We start from the raw sequence: 18,911 nt of genomic DNA on the forward strand, positions 1-18,911 counted from the left end.
CTGTGTTGTTGTCTGTTCACACTGCTATGCTTTATCTTGGCCAGGTCGCAGTTGCAAATGAGAACTTGTTCTCAACTAGCCTACCTGGTTAAATAAAGGTGAAATTTAAAAAAAAAAAAAAAAAAAAAAAATTTGAGAATAGGGTGCCATTTAGGGTCAAAAGTAGTGCACTATATAGAGAATAGGGTGCCATAGGGCTCTGGTCAAACAAAGTGCACCGTAAAGAGAATAGGGTGCAATGTAGTGTCTAAAGTAGTGCACTATAAAGGGAATAGGGTGCCATTTGGAACACCGTCACACAGTGACTTGTGTGACAACCTCGCTATCTGTGATTGAGCTGTTTGCCTTTTCAGGTTGTGTAATGTTACAATTTTGGGGGGGGGTTTATTTAATTCACCCTTCTTTGTTGTAGTGTTGTTTATGTCGTTCTGGGTAAGGGTAATTACAGGTCAGACCATAGAACAGAAAGAGCACATTTTGTCAGCATAAAGTCAGCACATTTGTCCCCAGGTTTAATTTACCTGTCTGGGACAGTTTAATTGATGAAACATTGTGTTGTATTTAAATTTAAAAATGAAATTGTCAAATTAAAGCATTTTTAACCTGGTACACTTTCTATATTTTATCTTTCATTAACATTTAAATGGAAATGTTCTGACTTGAATTTGACTTGAATTGCAATATTGCAAGATTAAGATGTTCTCTCTCTCTCTCTCTCTCTCTCTCTCTCTGTCTCTCTGTTTATTTATTTATGCTCTGTAATCTTTGCCATTTTTCCTTTTACACCTCTGCAGTGTTTTTTTATCAGCGTATTTCATACAAACTAACCCCAGCACACTTTTAGTCGAGTGTCTTACTTATTTTTTGTATTAGCACTTTAAAGCTGAAAGTCAAATAATGTATAATCACACGTTTTAACAAGTTCTAATACTTAGATACATCTCCATTAGCCGAAGTGCCACACAGAGTACTGCTTTTAACATCTCTGTAAAGATGTAATTTCCAAGGCAGCAAAAAGAAACACACTAAATTCACTGAAGTGTCTCAAAGAGCTTCAAATCACTTTCTCTTCAAAGAAACCAGATCCCATTCACTGAACATGGCCAGCCAAATTCTGCTGCTGAGTACCTCTTTTCTTCTCCGTCTCCTCCCACTTCCTCTTTTCTCCTCCGTCTCCTCCCACTTCCTCTTTCCTTCTCCGTCTCCTCCCACTTCCTCTTTTCTTCTCCGTCTCCTCCCACTTCCTCTTTTCTTCTCCGTCTCCTCCCACTTCCTCTTTTCTTCTCCGTCTCCTCCCACTTCCTCTTTTCTTCTCCGTCTCCTCCCACTTCCTCTTTTCTTCTCCGTCTCCTCCCACTTCCTCTTTTCTTCTCCGTCTCCTCCCACTTCCTCTTTTCTTCTCCGTCTCCTCCCACTTCCTCTTCTTTCTTTCCTCAATATTCTCCTCCCTTGAAGAGAAGAACCTATTCTGACATCACTCTATAATGTAGATCAGTGGGTTCACCATGTGGCCGTGAACTCATAGAATCAGTGTTTTCATCCCAAATTGCACCCTATTCCCTATATAGTGCACTACATTTCACTACAAAGGGAATTAGGGTCCCATTTGGTGTGCATCCAGTTTCATTGTCAGGTTGGTTATCACTGGAGACAGTCATGAGGTGGATAACTACCTGACATTCAAGGGGACCACTACTCTCCATTTTATTTTCCATAGACACCTTGGGTGTCTATTTTTTTTCAGCGGGATCACACCAGATATACTTCCGTATTCGACATCGGGAGATGCCTTTAATACCTTCCACTAGTCTAGGGGCAACATGATCATGCATTACCAGTGACTTGTGGTGAGGTCGGAGCCTGCGTAAGCACTGGCTATTATCAAAGACAGATTTACTCACAAATAAACCTTGATGAATCCCAAGTTCACCATACAAGACAACTCCAACAATCAGAGTGAGGTGGCTATTAAGCGAAATCACCAAATTTAAATACCAATGTAGCCAAGATACACAAGTGATAGCTTCAGATGGTGGCATATTTCAATTTCATCCGACAAAATGACACACTGCTTAACTCAGCTAAGCCATAGACCAATGGCTTAGCTGAGTTACAACTGATACGTGGCACTAAAATGCCAATACATAGACACATTTCATCTGAATAATTTGTTAGGCAAACTCCACAGCCTTTCACAATGTATTTACATTTCTTCCAATGATCTTGGTTATTCCGTGTCCGTAGTGTGAAGGGAAGTATCTCGCTAATCAGATGTAGGGGACACCTAGTCAGTTGTACAACTGAATGCCTTCAACTGAAATGTGTCATCTGCATTTAACCCAACCCCTCTGAATCAGAGAGGTGCGGGGTGGGGGGGGCTGCCTTAATCAATCTTCTTCGGCACCCGGGGAACAGTGGGTTAACTGACTTGCTCAGGGGCAGAACGACAGATGTTTACGTCATCAGCTCGGGGATTCAATCCAGCAACCTTTCAATTACTGGCCCCAACGCTCTAACCACTAGGCTACCTGTGTGGCTTTCAGATCACAGACCGAAGAAAGATAACGCAATGTCAAGAATATATATAGGTTATAGCTAGTTACAACTAAATAGTGAAACAACATTTTATATTCAAATGAAACAAATCAATGCATGGTGCAGTCAGCTAGCTAACAAGCTAGCTACACTAGCTAGCTGCTAATGTGGCTTGAAAACAGCAATCAAAACAAGTAATCCATAGTAGCTATAACACTCGTATACATACAGTTGAAGTCGGAAGTTTGCATACAGCTTAGCCATTTAAACTCAGTTTTTCACAATTCCTGACATTTAATCCTAGTAAAAAATCCCTGTTTTAGGTCAGTTAGGATCACCACTTTATTTTAAGAATGTCAGAATAATTGAAGAGAGAATGATTTATTTCAGCTTGTATTTCTTTCATCACATGCCCAGTGGGTCAGAAGTTTACATACACTCAATTAGTATTTGGTAGCATTGCCTTTAAATTGTTTAACTTAGGCCAAAATGTTTCGGCTAGCCTTCCACAAGCTTCCCACAATAAGTTTGGTGAATTCTGTCCCATTCCTCCTGACAGAGCTGGTGTAACTGAGTCAGGTTTGTAGGCCTCCTTGCCCGCACACGCTTTTTCAGTTCTGCCCACACATTTTCTATAGGATTGAGGTCAGGGCTTTGTGATGGCCACTCCAATACCTTGACTTTGTTGTAAGTAGTTAACTACTTACGGGCAGGTAGCGTCCCACCTGGCCAACATCCGGTGAAATTGCAGAGCGCGAAATTCAAAAATGCGATTATCTGAGGACAGCGCCCCGCATACAAAGCATGCAAAACATATTTCAACCAGGCAGGTGCGCCACAAAAGTCAGAAATAGCGATATAATTAATGCCTTACCTTTGAAGATCTTCTTTTGTTGGCACTCCAAAACGTCCCAGAAACATCACAAATGGTCCTTTTGTTCGATAATGTCCTTCTTTATGTCCCAAAAATGTCCATTTATTTGGCGCATTTGATTCAGAAATACACCGGTTTCAACTCGCCCAACATTCCTACAAAGTATCTAATAAGTTACCTGTAAACTTGGTCTAAACATTTCAAACCATGTTTCTAATCCAACATCAGGTACCCTAAATAGTAAATAATAGATCAAATTTAAGACGGAATAAACTGTTTCTAATACCGGATAAAACAACATGGAGGTCGCTCCTGTTCACGCGCACCAAAACAGTAGATTCCACCTGGAGTGATTTTAAATTACACCTGTAATTTCTCAAAAGAAAAACATTGAACATTTTTTAAAGACTGTTGACATCTAGTGGAAGCCATAGGAACTGCAACCAAGCTCCTAATAATAAGGGTATCCCATAGAAACACATTGGAAAATCCTATGACCTCAATTTTCCCTGGATGGTTTGTCCTCGGGGTTTCGCCTGCCAAATCAGTTCTGTTATTATACTCACATACATTATTTTAACAGTTTTAGAAACTTTAGAGTGTTTTCTATTCCAAATATATGCATATCCTAGCTTCTAGGCTTCTGGGCTTGAGTAACAGGCAGTTTACTATGGGTACGCTTTTCATCCGGATGTCAAAATATTGCCCCCTACCCCAGAGAGCCATTTTGCCACAACTTTGGAAGTATGCTTGGGGTCATTGTCCATTTGGAAGACACATTTGTGACCAAGCTTTAACTTCCTGACTGATGTCTTGAGATGTTGCTTCAATATATCCACATCATTTTCCTCCCTCATGATGCCATCTATTTTGTGAAAAGCACCAGTCCATCCTGCAGCAATGCACCCCCACTGTATACATCATCATGCATGATGGATGCGTTTCCCTGTCAGGAATGCCATACCACTGCCCTTGCCCTTAGTTTGAAGATGTAATCCAGAGACAGGTGTTTTCTCCATCTCTTTAGCTATCATACTCTAATTCCACTGATTTCAAAACATGATCCTCCAGAAAGTGGAGATCAACACTTATGCAGCTCAACTACACAACATATTTAAGCATATTTAAGCTGTATTTAAGCATATTTAAGCTGTATTTAAGCATATTTAAGCTATGTTTGACAGGATTACCAACACAGACTGATGAGCTCAAATAGACAGAAGCCTCTATCACTACCACTACCAATACCTTTTATATGGCAGACCAATCGTCTTTCCTTTCTCAGCATGTCCAGCCCACTCATTATCTCAGCCAATCATGGCTAGTGGGAAGGTTGCTGACTTTTTCTGTGGCTTAACCAACAAGGCTCGTAATTTAACAATTTTATTATACTTATTCTATTTGACTAAATTGCATATCACTTTCTATCTAGCACAATATATTAGCTATGTCTTACCTTTTCAGCAGGTCGGTTTTTGCTCTCTCCACTTTGTGAATGCAAATATGATGTTCACTCTCGACACTGATACAAAAAGTAATTCCCGTTCCTTCCGTCCAGAAAGCAAAAGTAAATGTCCAAAGTCCAGGTAAAAAGTTTGAATTGGATACAAAAAGTAATTCCCGTTCCTTCCGTCCAGAAAGCAAAAGTAAATGTCCAAAGTCCAGGTAAAAAGTTTGAATTGGTAATTTAGTTTCACACAGTACTGGACAGTCTAATACTCACTTGTTCGCCTGTCAGTGAGATAGCAGTGAGGGAGATGGTGGTATAGTGGTTATTAGCCTGTACACAACTTACCCCAGGACAACATGTTTAGGCAATACCATTGCACTAAACATGAAATTGTCTCGAATGAAGCTACTTCAAGCTAGGCAAAGCAGCTACGGCTAAACTGACCTTGCCCATTAACAATGACTGGAGTCAGCTAATGCAGCGTGTGTCAAGGATTTGAATGTCTTTGAATGGATCGAAAGAAAGGCATAAATACCCACCTTTCTTGAGGTTTTGATAGTTATTATTTTTCATACAGGTTTAGCTGTTCTTTATATTTTTTCGCATAAAAACCACTCGAAAAAAAAAACATTTGATTACAGAAAAGTATGTTTAAAAAATATATATAATTTGGCTTTCATAGCAGTTTATTTTATTAGATTATCACAGGGTAAACACTGCATACCCTAACTACATATTACCATTCAGAAGGCTCGCAGCTTGTTGTGGATTAACATTTTGCAACATACGCTCATATCATAGCAATTAGGGTTTAGAGCCATGCGCCAGATGTTTCACCTAGTTGGCTTGGAGATTCGAACCAGCAACTTTTCAGTTACATCCAACACTCCTAACCACTAGGCTACCTGTATGGGGTTGAGGAAGGGCTTAAGTCAGGGGTGTCAAACTCATTTCGCATCGTGGGCCACATACGGCCTAGGGAGATGTCAAGTGGGCCGGACCATTAAAATTATACCATACTCTGCTATAAATAACCAAAATATCATGTCTTTCCTTTGTTTTGGTGTAAAGAAGCACAAGAACATTAGGAAAATATTGAAATTTAATGAACTATCCTTTTACAAAACATTTCATGAAACACCTCATATTTCCTTAGACAAATGTGCAATTTACAATTTACTGGCAAAAGCTTGTCGCTTCTCGGGACATACAAGTTCAGCCGCCTTCATCATGCATCGTTTAACAAAGTCACCGTCGGAATACGGCTTCGATGCTAATGCTATTTCGCTAGCAATTAGGTAGCTGGCTTTTACCGCTGCTTCACTGACTTCTCGGCTCTGGATGAAAGTTGACTGCTGTTTCCTCAGACCCGCCAGCAATTCGTTAATCTTATCTCTTCTCAGTTGTCCTTGCAAGCCGTCATATTTTTCGCTGTGATGAGTCTCGTAGTGGCGTCGAATATTATATTCCTTCAATACCGAAACTTGTTGCAAACACACCAAGCACGAAGGTTTTCCGTGCATCTCTGTAAATAAATAGGACGTGGTCCTAACAACGTCGTAACAAGCAGCAGATGGCGCATTGATACCGTCTGCTGTTTTCAGTCTGTCTCAGTGATGCGGCTTGTCTTCTACTCTGATGGAAAGAGTGCGCCCCTTAGCGGATAATCCATGAATTGCAGCGAATTAAAAATATTAATTCCATGTCTTTTATGCATTTTTTCCACTTTCAAATTATCCTGCGGGCCTGATCGAACCTCCTTGGGGGCCGGTTCCGGCCCGCGGGCCGTATGTTTGACACCCCTGGCTTAAGTCATTCATGAATGACATCATATGTTGACTAGCTTCCTTCAAAGGAGCTGCACGTTTTAAACACGCTTTTCCAACTGTATCCATTTAATTTAGACTACATCACTCGGCAGTAGATAGGAACCCTTATGAAGGAAGGCAATATAATTGACATGGCAAGGATCTACATTACATTAGCTGGAGCTCAACCAGGCCTTATCCATGGTATATACCATCTCCTATGTAGTACAGTATGGATCAGTGGAGGCTCCTCCTAAGAGGAAGGGGAGTACCATCCTCCTCAGTGAATTTCATAAAAATACAAATGTTAAGTTAAAACATTTTAAAAGTTTTCTTTTTTAGATAAAACTAATAAATATAATCACGGAACCAAATAATTGATTAAAACACACTGTTTTGCAAAGGTCTACAGTAGCTTCACCTGCACTCTGTAGGGTAGCACCATGGTGTAACCGGAGGACAGCTACCTACCGTCCTCCTCTGGGTACATTGACTTCAATACAACACCTAGGAGGTTCATGGTTCACCCACTTCCATGGACTTACACAGTAATTATGACAACATCCGGAGGACGTCTTCCAACCTATCAGAGCTCTTGCAGCATGAACTGACATGTTGTCCACCCAATCAAAGGATCAGAGAATGAATCTAGTACTGAAAGCAGAAGCTACAGCTAGCTAGCACTGCAGTGCATAAAATATGGTAAGTAGTTGACTCAAAGATAGAGAAAGACAATAGTTGAAAAGTTTGGAACAAATTCATTTCTTCCAAAATGAAGAAGCAAGAGAGAAATAGAGAGATTTTGTAATTTCATTTCACTTTCAGTTTCACTTAATTAACTAGCATATGCAGATAGCTAGTTTAGCCTACTGAAACACTCTGCTCAAAGAGAGAGATGCTATGTTAGCTAGCTGGCTAGGACTATCCAACACAACACTGGAACTCTTCCAAGTCCAAGTCAAGCTTTTGGTTTTACTAATGTATTACCGCCCGTGTTAAACTGCTTTCTGACTGTACACTGTAATGGTACTGCATGATTGTAGCGGGTTTACTTAGTTCTATTAGCTATGTTGACTATGACGTTACTTTAGCTAATCTGGTGATAATGATGTAGGCTGTTTGTAGCGGTTTGGGTTGGAAATGTTTTTTCCGCCTGGTCACATACTGCTGATGTGTTGTGCATTGAAGTCCACAAGTGAAGGGAAAAGGTGAGAGGAGGAGAGCGCATAGATGCGAGAATGAATACAGCGTGGCTGCTATGAAAGTAAACTGTGTTTACGCTTGATCAGGGGTGCATTCATTCTGCCGATTCTGTTGAAAAACGTTTCTTAAACGGAAGCAAACGAAAGAAAACGGGGATAAACATACCTGAATTTGTCCAATAGAAACTGTCGTTTTGCAACTGTTGGACTAACGATTACACCCTAGATCCGCTAGATGCAGGCAAGGGTGTGCAAGGCGGCATTGAATGTGTCACTGTCTGTCCATGTGTCACTGTCTGTCACCTCAAAATTGTCTCTCGGCCTGTGTGCACTGTGCCCCTACGCTGTAAACTTCCAGTTACAGGCTAGGTTGAAGCAATCTCAAGATGGGTATAGGGAACATTTGAGTATCATGTAGTAGCCTAAACCTATCAATTTTACCTTGAACTGGGTGAATGGAATAGGAATGACAGTCATCCAATATGCTGTAATAGAAAGAAAATGATCCTCCCTCATCTTAAATGGCTCCGCTGGTATGGATTCTCCCTTCCATTCCATTCTCTCTGTGATGGATCTGGCATCCAAACGCTTGGGGAGTCGGTTCAGGTTGAGAACAGGGTATGCTGCACACACACACACACACACACACACACACACACACACACACACACACACACACACACACACACACACACACACACACACACACACACACACACACACACACACACACACACACACAGTATGCTTTGAAAGCTCAGCTAACATAGCTCTTCTATTCTTCTTTCACAGCATTGCCAAGGCCATAGACCGTAATGGAGGGAAAGAGAAGTAAAAGGAGGAGTGAGAGGAAAGAGAGAGAGAGAGGGAGAAACAGAGAGAGAAGAAGAGGGAGGAGATAGAGGAGGGGGATAAGGTAGAGAGGTATACCAGAGGGAGGAGAGAGAGGAGGGGGAAGAGGTAGAGAGGGAGACCAGAGGGAGGAGAGAGAGGTGGGGGAAGAGGTCAAGAGGGAGACCAGAGGGAGGAGAGAGAGGTGGGGGAAGAGGTAGAGAGGGAGACCAGAGGGAGGAGAGAGAGGTGGGGGAAGAGGTAGAGAGGGAGACCAGATTGAGGAGGGAGAGGTGGGGGAAGAGGTAGAGAGGAGAAAGAGAGGATGGGGGAGGGAGAGGAGAGAGAGAAAGATGAGGAGAGAGAATGAGATGATGAAAGAGAGAGAAAGAGAAGATGGGGGAGAGCGAAAGAGAGGAGCGGGGAGAGAGAGGAGCGAGAATGAGAGGATGAGAGAGAGAGAATGAGAGGATGAGAGAGAGAGAATGGGGGGATGGGGGAGGGAGAGGAGAGAGAATGAGAGGATGAAAGAGAGAGAAAGAGATGATGGGGAGAGAGAAAGAGAGGATGAGAGAGAGAGGATGAGAGAGAGAAGATGAGAGAGAATGAGAGGCTGAGAGAGAGAGAATGAGAGGATGGGGGAGGGAGAGGAGAGAGAATGAGAGGATGAGAGAGAGAGAATGAGAGGATGAGAGAAAGAGAATGAGAGGATGAGAGAGAGAAAGAGAGGATGGGGGAAGGAGAGGAGAGAGAATGAGAGGATGAGAGAGAGAGAATGAGAGGATGAGAGAGAGAGAAACAGAGGATGAGGGAGAGAGAAAGAGAGGATGGGGGAGGGAGAGGAGAGAGAAAGAGAGGATGGGGAGAGAAGAGAGAGAATGAGAGGATGAGAGAGAGAGAGAATGAGAGGATGAGAGAGAGAGAATGAGAGGATGAAAGAGAGAGAAAGAGAGGAGCGGGGGAGGGAGAAGAGAGAGAGGATGAGAGAGAGAGAGAGAGAAAGAGAGGATGGGGGAGAGAGAAAGAGAGGAGCGGGGGAGGGAGAAGACAGAGAGAGGATGGGGAGAGAGAAAGAGAGGAGCGGGGGAGAGAGAAAGAGAGGATGGGGAGAGAGAAAGAGAGAGAGAGAAAGAGAGGGGCGGGGGAGGGAGAAGAGAGTGAGAGGATGGGGGAGAGAGAGAGAGAGAAAGAGAGGAGCGGGGGGAGAGAGAGATAACTATGGAAACTTACACTGGAGCAAATTATTATCATGATGGAAGGGTGTTTTAAATTACAGGTCATTTGTGTCATCAGCTGGAGGACTTAAATCGTTGGAATCAATGTCAGAGACGCAGGAGAGATGGATGGAGGGAGGGAGGGAGGGAGGGAGGGAGGGAGGGAGGAGTGATGTTCTGCCCAGTGAACTCTGAAGAGAGGGGTGGAGCAGAAGGGTGGGGGGGGCGAGAGGAGAGAGAGACACAGAGACAGAGGAAGGGAGGGTGAGAGAGAAAAGAGAGAGAGAAGAGAGAGGGAGAGAGACAAATTAAAAGAGGGGCGAGAGAGAGGGGGGGAGAGGCAGATGGAGAGAAGAAGGAGGTAGAGAAACCGAGGACAGTGAGAGACAGAGAAAGGGAGAAGAACGAGAAAGGGAGGAGAATCTTTTCCCTTTGATCTTGGCAGATAAATGCATGGCTCATTAGCTAGTTGATAAATGTATAACAGAGATGGAAAAGCAGCAAGTCAACAATGACCTTGACCAGAGAGTTACAGAATCCGTATCTCGTTGTAAGGCAAGCACGAGGAAAATACATTTCATTGCTTTCAAGGAAGAAAATAGCACATCATCTAGAAAAGGTATATTAAAATGTTCCTTTATTTTACTAGCTGAATTGGTGAGGTCATCTCTGTTCAATACAGACAAATAGTATATAGAACAATGCATAACTGTATAGAGTGGCAACATGGCAAACGTTCATGAAATTTGCTTCCATACATTGCACCAAGGACATCTAAGGACATTGTTCAAGACAATACAATACAAACCATTACATTTTTTTCCCTCAAGTGGACATGAAACCATCTCTGTTTTAGCTTTATTCAATTCAGCCTCCAATGTTACCTTAGTAAGTGATTACAGAATATTAAACCACAATACTTTCCAGGGCGTTGGTGAAGAAAATACAATCCAGAAACGTACATTTCTCCCTCAGGTTAAAACCTGTCTGGCTCTGGCGTTCCGCCAGCGGAACTCCTCCCACATTCCACTGAAAAGGCAGAGCGCGAAATTCAAAAGATATTTTTTAGAAATATTTAACTTTCACACATTAACAAGTCCAATACAGCAAATGAAAGATACACATCTTGTGAATCCAGTCAACATGTCCGATTTTTTAAATGTTTTACAGCGAAAACACCACATATATTTATGTTAGCTCACCACCAAATACAAAAAAGGACAGACATTTTTCACAGCACAGGTAGCATGCACAAAGCCAACCTAACTAACCAAGAACCAACCAAACTAACCAACAAACAACTTCATCAGATGACAGTCTTATAACATGTTATTCAATAAATCTGTTTTGTTCGAAAAATGTGCATATTTCAGGTATAAATCATAGTTTACATTGCAGCTACAATCAGAAATTGCACCGAAAGCAGCCAGAATAATTACAGACACCAACTTCAAATACCTAAATACTCATCATAAAACATTTCTGAAAAATCGATGGTGTACAGCAAATTAAAGACAAACATCTTGTGAATCCAGCCAATATTTCCGATTTTTTTAAGTGTTTTACAGCGAAAACACAATATAGCATTATATTAGCTTACTACAATAGCCTACCACACTACCGCATTCATTCATCAAGGCACGTTAGCGATAGCAATAGGCACGTTAGCGATAGCGAATAAACCAGCAAGATATATAATTTTTGACTAACCTTGATATGCTTCATCAGATGACAGTCCTATAACATCAGGTTATACATACACTTATGTTTTGTTCGAAAATGTGCATATTTAGAGCTGAAATCAGTGGTTATACATTGTGCTAACGTAGCATCTTTTTCCCACAACTGACACTTGACATCTGACACTTTTTCTGACACACTTATTCTGACCAAATATCTATTCATAAACATAACTAAAAAATACATGTTGTATAGGAAATGATAGATACACTAGTTCTTAATGCAATCGCCGTGTTAGAATTCTAAAAATAACTTCATTACGACATCCAGCTTAGGTATAGCGAGAGAGTACCCAAAATCTGGGCGCAAACGACTAGCACAACATGTTCGACAGATATATGAAATAGCATCATAAAATGGGTCCTACTTTTGCTGATCTTTCATCAGAATGTTGAACAAGGGGTCAACAGTATGCTTTGAAAGCTCAGCTAACATAGCTCTTCTATTCTTCTTTCACAGCATTGCCAAGGCCATAGACCGTAATGGAGGGAAAGAGAAGTAAAAGGAGGAGTGAGAGGAAAGAGAGAGAGAGAGGGAGAAACAGAGAGAGAAGAAGAGGAGGAGATAGGGAGGGGGATAAGGTAGAGAGGTATACCAGAGGGAGGAGAGAGAGGAGGGGGAAGAGGTAGGAGGGAGACCAGAGGGAGGAGAGAGAGGTGGGGAAGAGGTCAAGAGGGAGACCAGAGGGAGAGAGAGAGGTGGGGGAAGAGGTAGAGAGGGAGACCAGAGGGAGGAGAGAGAGGTGGGGGAAGAGTAGAGAGGGAGACCAGATTGAGGAGGGAGAGGTGGGGGAAGAGGTAGAGGAGAGAAAGAGAGGATGGGGGAGGGAGAGGAGAGAGAGAAAGATGAGGAGAGAGAATGAGATGATGAAAGAGAGAGAAAGAGAAGATGGGGGAGAGCGAAAGAGAGGAGGGGGGAGAGGAGGAGCGGAGAATGAGAGGATGAGAGAGAGAGAATGAGAGGATGAGAGAGAGAGAAGGGGGGATGGGGGAGGGAGAGGAGAGAGAATGAGAGGATGAAGAGAGAGAAAGAGATGATGGGGAGAGAGAAAGAGAGGATAGAGAGAGAGAGATGAAGAGAGAGATGAGAGAGAATGAGAGGCTGAGAGAGAGAGAATGAGAGGATGGGGGAGGGAGAGGAGAGAGAATGAGAGGATGAGAGAGAGAGAATGAGAGGATGAGAGAAAGAGAATGAGAGGATGAGAGAGAGAAAGAGAGGATGGGGGAAGGAGAGGAGAGAGAATGAGAGGATGAGAGAGAGAGAATGAGAGGATGAGAGAGAGAGAAACAGAGGATGAGGGAGAGAGAAAGAGAGGATGGGGGAGGGAGAGGAGAGAGAAAGAGACTCTCTGTGTCCTGACTGATCCGCTGGTCTCTGGAAACACACACATATTTAAATCACACGTACACACACGTGCACACACACACACACACACACACACACACACACACACACACACACACACACACACACACACACACACACACACACACACACACACACACACACACACACACACACACACACACACACACACACACACACACACACACACACACACACACACTTCAAATCTGTAAATTGTCAAATGAGTGAAAGAGGAGAGGTTGAGGCTATGTCAGTGTGTGTGTGTGTGTGTGTGTGTGTGTGTGTGTGTGTGTGTGTGTGTGTGTGTGTGTGTGTGTGTGTGTGTGCACGCGTACGGGTTATCAATGTCCTCTCTGAGCACGTTGAGAGTGTAGTAAACGTTCCCCTGGAAGTAAGCTCTGTGGAGACTCTCTGTTAAAGACTTCCTCCAACTCACAGACATCAGACTGCAGATATACTGGTCCACACTCTTCAACTAGGGGAGAGAGAGAGAGAGAGAAAGAAATATATTTAACCTGTATTCAAATTGATTGGGTGATTTTCAAGATATAAGTCAAATCTTCACATTCAAAAAAAATTGCTGATTTTGTTAACTTGTGAAGTTCAGTGAAGCTGAGTTAACACAATTTCTCCCTTGATACCCAATTCCTGAAAGACAACTACACCTAGATTACTCAATGACGAGTGCACTTTCAGGGCAGGTCCTATAACACACGGTGAGTGAGTGGTTGGAATGACCTGACCTCATAAAAACAGTCACACAGCAGTCAGTGAAGTGTATTTGCTGACATTGTAGTCAGTCCCTTTCAGCATGGACCCCAGCTAACAATTCTAAGGTAATAGAACATTTTTGTAACGTTCTCCTGATGTTTGAGTGTCCAGTTTTCCGTTAGTTAGGGGAAAATTCTATGTATGTTAGTGAAAATCTCCGGAGAACCCGATTGAGCATGTTTTGGCGTTAGAGTTAGGAGAACAAATCCCTCAATGTCAAACAAAACATACCTATAACGTGGTTACCATGTTCTCATAATATTCTATATTAAATATTCTGGACATGTTTCATGGGATGTTACAAGAACATTCATGTGTCCAGTTTTCTGAGGGTTAGGCGACGATTCCAGCAGTCACACCAAACATACACAGAGACAATAGTTGCCATGTTCTCAGAGTATAATACATTCATGTTCTAGACACGTTTCATTGAAACATTGCAAGAACACCCGTGTCCAAGGATGTTTAAAACATAGGACGTTCTGTCATGGTACCCTGGAGGTTTTTGACTTGTTCCGGTGACGTCGCCTGATGGTCCCCATGAGACATTTTCCCCCAGATCAGCCCATTTAGGCCCTGATTGGTGAACCACTGATTCATTCACAGCTCTTTATCTGTTCTGTTAGACATTAAGGAGAATGGTCTCTTGGAAACAGTCCTTGCACATCACTGCAACATTCCTATGAAAACATTAGGCAACATTCTCTAAAGGTGTGGGAACGTTTGTTGTTAGCGGGGGTAAAACGTGAAGGGTATAGAGTGAGTATAAAAAGTTATCAAATTAAAAATGGTTTCAAGTTGACTACACTGGTGAAGTTGGCAACTGGTCAACGTGCTTGAGAACTAGTGAACTACTCACTGGTGAAGTTGGCAACTGGTCAACGTGCTTGAAAACTAGTGAACTACTCACTGTGGAGTTGGCAACTGGTCAACGTGCTTGAGAACTAGTGAACTACTCACTGGTGAAGTTGGCAACTGGTCAACGTGCTTGAGAACTAGTGAACTACTCACTGTGGAGTTGGCAACTGGTCAACGTGCTTGAGAACTAGTGAACTACTCACTGTGGAGTTGAGCAGTATAAGCAGGAAGGCCAACCCTGCGAGGTTCTTGAACGCACCATAGTCCTTGTCAGACAGGACCTCGTAGAACTGACTGGGGATGACTCCCACTTGGTAAATGATCAGCTGTTCTGAGGAGAGGGAAGACGAGTCGGCGAACTGTTAGTCTGGCGTCTCAAATGACAACCTATTCCCTTAATAGTGCACTACTTTTGATGAGAGCCAATGGGGACCGCAGGTGACCTGGTTAAAAGTAGTGCACTATAAAAAAAAAAAAAAGGGACTTTGGGACGCATCCTTAAGACGTGTGGCTTGTAAAACAAAAGAAACAAATGCAGCTCATCTCTTGATGAGATAAGGCTTTAGTTAGGCCCGTAAATTTACACAACAACAACAAAAATCACAGGTTTTCCAGAAATATTTGATACCTTCTGATTCCAGGAATATTCTAACTAGGATATATATTTATTTTTTTTACTTGGGAATTTTATTTGAAAGTTATGAAGATTTTGCAACCCTAGCTGCAGCCTTGCATTGTGCCTGTGTGATTGATTCATATATATATATTTTTTTTTAAAGAGTCACGTAGTGAACAATACAATAGTCATCAATAGTCTTACAAACATAACCCCCTTCCTCTATCTGATATCAAGAGCACTGACAGGCGTCAGTCAATACAGAGAAGTTGACCTAAATACCTGACTGAGATGTCGTTCAGTTCACCCCAATACGTCTTCATTTATCTAGTAGGCAGATCACGACAAGAATGTGCCCTATCGTCACTTCTCTTGCCAACTCCACATTTATTGATCTCTCCTCCATTTGTTTGGTCACTGATCACTTTATTGGAGTATTCTGTTTACCTCCACCCCCATATGAATAGACACAGTCTTATTTTAGAAGTTAAGATGGCGCCTATCTTTCCCATTTATTTGTGAACATTAAAGTGACCCGATCACTTAAAAGCTGACCATACCTGTGAGTGTGACTCCCACCAACGTCCCCAACATCAGTACGTTCTGACTGGACCATGATGGGAAGAGAACCCTCTGGATGCTGCAGAACCTCTGGACAAAACTCCAGTCTAGCTTGGGCCTTCTGGGTCACACACACACAAACACACACACACACACACACACACATACACACACATACACACACATACACACACACATTTTTTGTGGGTCCTGTCATAGTAGATGGTCAAACCAACTAGAGCTGGGAGATGGTCAGAGCTGGTTTTAGCTGGTCCAACAAGCTACTAGCACCATACCAGCTAACTTACCCATCTCAAAACACCTTGAGCTGGTCAAACTGGGGTTTCCAAGCAGCTAATAGTAGGCTATTGCTTTAGCTAGCTGAACATGAAAAAGCATGACAAGGCATGACCACAGGTTCAGACGTAATATATTAGTTATGTACATTATGGAGCATGCTCGTGAAATATATCTATATTCTATTGTCAATGTCGATGCACTGAAATAGTCCATATAAGCAAATGAGAAAAACATCAAGCCAACAACCACCCACCAGCACCCAGCGGATGCATTAGGACCAATTAATCAGCTGTCATGAAGCTGAGCTAATGATTAAAAACACTCACCTTTTCGTCCCTTTGCCACTCGCCCTTGCCAGTGGTGGCATCTGCACAGTATTAGCCAAAGAAAGTCACAGCAGGCTATTTTCTGACTTGTATAAACTCACTGGAGATATCAGTGGAGTGATTTCACAACTAGTCCCTGGTATGTGATAGTCACAGCAAGACCACGACAAAAGGTGTAATAAAACAAACCAGGAAGCAAGCTGCTAAAAATGTCACTGTAAAGTTGGTTTATAACTGACCCAAGATAAACCACCGCCTGTCGTTTCCGAAGGTAGAAAACGAATCATAGTGGGCAGAACCAAGTACCGGGATAGCGAGATCCTATTGGTGTGTTATAGCAGTTATTAGCATATTTTCGTTAGGGAACGCCTACTATGTGAAAGGCGCGTGTGCAATATCGCAATTCGCCCTTTCACACCTTGTAAACAACGCAATTTTTAAAAAACTTTGGCAAAGGGTAATGTCTACAAAAACTTAGTCCACTCTGTTCGTAAAATATTCAAGTTTTTGTAACAGAAACCTGTATTGAGATCAAGTGTTTCATCGATGAGAAAATTAGCAGAATATCGGATAAAATCCATATCGCTCAATCTTCTCCCACTAACGGCCACCGGGCTTCCTCACGTTGCCGAATTTGTGACGAGTGGAAATGCCAACCGGATGCTTCAGATTTATACATCCGGTGAAACATCTGACACATTGTTCTATATGTGACTTTACTTTACGGTCGTCAAAAACAAATAAACCATTCTTGTTTGTCACCCGATGTGTTAGTTTACTAGCTACAGTAGTTAGACTTGTGGGAAAAGATCTTCTTCGGAGTGTGGAAGTTTTGCTTTGTTTACATTTTGGGGAAAACAGTAGAAGAAGAATGCATGAGGTTCCACTGTTCTAAAATGCACGCTGCCATCTAGTGGACAACTTGAATCAACACAATTATTTCTTCGGTGACTGTGGTAATGTGTATAATACTGTATATTATAATCATATAGTTGAAGAGATTCATCTTATAATTTTTTTAAAAACAACTTTAATAATATTTTTTAAGAGGAAAAAACAAACAGAGACATGTATTGTCCTATACATATAGGTCTACCACTGTTGTAATTCCAGAAGTATTGATTTATTCACAATATTCTTATGGCTCTTATAGCTTATCTCTCTAGTCTCCTTCCCTCCTTCACTTCCTAGTCTGCTTTCCTTCATGATCTCTAGGTGCTTGGGTAGCGCTGCATGGCATATAATATTTTAGAATACTGGGCTCCTTCCTCTTAAATAGTTGCCTTCCCAGTCCTAGTCTTCTTCTTCCTTCGTAGTCTCCTTCCCTTTATGATCACTAGGGGAGCGTTACGTTGTGTTCGTCCCAATAATATCTCCTTTCTCTTGAAGTGTACACTTGTTCACTACTTCCCACAAACCTAAAAGCATTGGATTGGTAGAGGCATGAGTGAGTTTCGCCATTTCTTATACTAGTAATTTCCTTTTAAATCAAGTACACACTTTGGGAGAAAGGGGAGGTAATTGGGATGTGGCCTTGATGTCAGACACTGCAGGGCCTGTAGGATGATGGCTTTGTTGTGTGTGTTACTGGCAGTGGTCAGTCCTCTCTCAGCCTATCGACGGAGTGAAGCTTGAAGCAAGCTTCAGCTGGGTCGGCTCCCAACGCTCTCCTCCACACAGTCTCAAAAGGGGGTAACACAGAGGGGGGAATTCATAACACATTCATAACACTTCATAACACATTTATAACACATTAATAGTCCTTTATAATACTACGTAACACATTCATAACCCTTCGTAACACATGTATAACACATTAATAGTCCTTTATAATATTACATAACACATGAATAACCCTTCATAACACATACATAACTGTTACAAAACATATTCATACAATTAAAATATTTATTATAATGATTAAGTAACCCTTACATTACACATTCATAATCAGAACATAACACATGCATAACCCATAACGTATCACATTCACAAGTAGTACATAACACATTCATAACTCTTCATAGCACATTCATAACCTCCCCAAAAAGCTTATGTCAACTTGTCAACTTGTGTACCTTCTCCAGGCTGCTGCGGTGTCCCAGGATGACCAGGGTCATTCCCATCTGCTTACAGCCTCGGTACATCTGCCCCTGTCAACGCACTGGTCGCCTCATCCAACACTGGGACAGGACAGTTAGGGACATGTATGGTTAGCATTGTTGTATTAGATCCTATGGTTAGCGTAGCATTGAAGCTAATATCGGTAGGGTACAGACCTGCGTATTTAGGCTGCAGGTAGAAGAGTCGGGCAAAGCAAAGCCTCTGCATCTCCCCTGCAAACAGAACATCATAGCTGCAAAGAGAGAGAGCGAGTGAGAAGAAGAGAGAAAGAAACAGAAAGACACAGAGAGACAGACACAGAGAGACAGACACGGAGAGACAGACACGGAGAGA

General features: G+C 42.2%; 1 protein-coding gene across 1 annotated transcript; it reads right to left on the reverse strand.

Annotated features, from left to right (window-relative positions):
- Nucleotides 1–1,090: 1,090 nt before the first annotated feature.
- On the reverse strand, nt 1,091–17,073 carry LOC120019409 (lysosomal cobalamin transporter ABCD4-like). The gene is made up of 7 exons (XM_038962698.1): nt 16,455–17,073; nt 15,828–15,946; nt 14,855–14,982; nt 13,358–13,497; nt 13,000–13,028; nt 7,139–7,160; nt 1,091–1,448 (listed from the first exon to the last, which is right to left on the reverse strand). Exons 1-7 carry the CDS (start codon nt 16,493–16,495, stop codon nt 1,091–1,093), a joined length of 837 nt encoding a protein of 278 aa, XP_038818626.1. The 5' UTR covers nt 16,496–17,073.
- Nucleotides 17,074–18,911: the final 1,838 nt, after the last annotated feature.

This window comes from Salvelinus namaycush, chromosome 24 (assembly GCF_016432855.1).
Source record: "Salvelinus namaycush isolate Seneca chromosome 24, SaNama_1.0, whole genome shotgun sequence".
Lineage (NCBI taxonomy): Eukaryota > Metazoa > Chordata > Actinopteri > Salmoniformes > Salmonidae > Salvelinus > Salvelinus namaycush.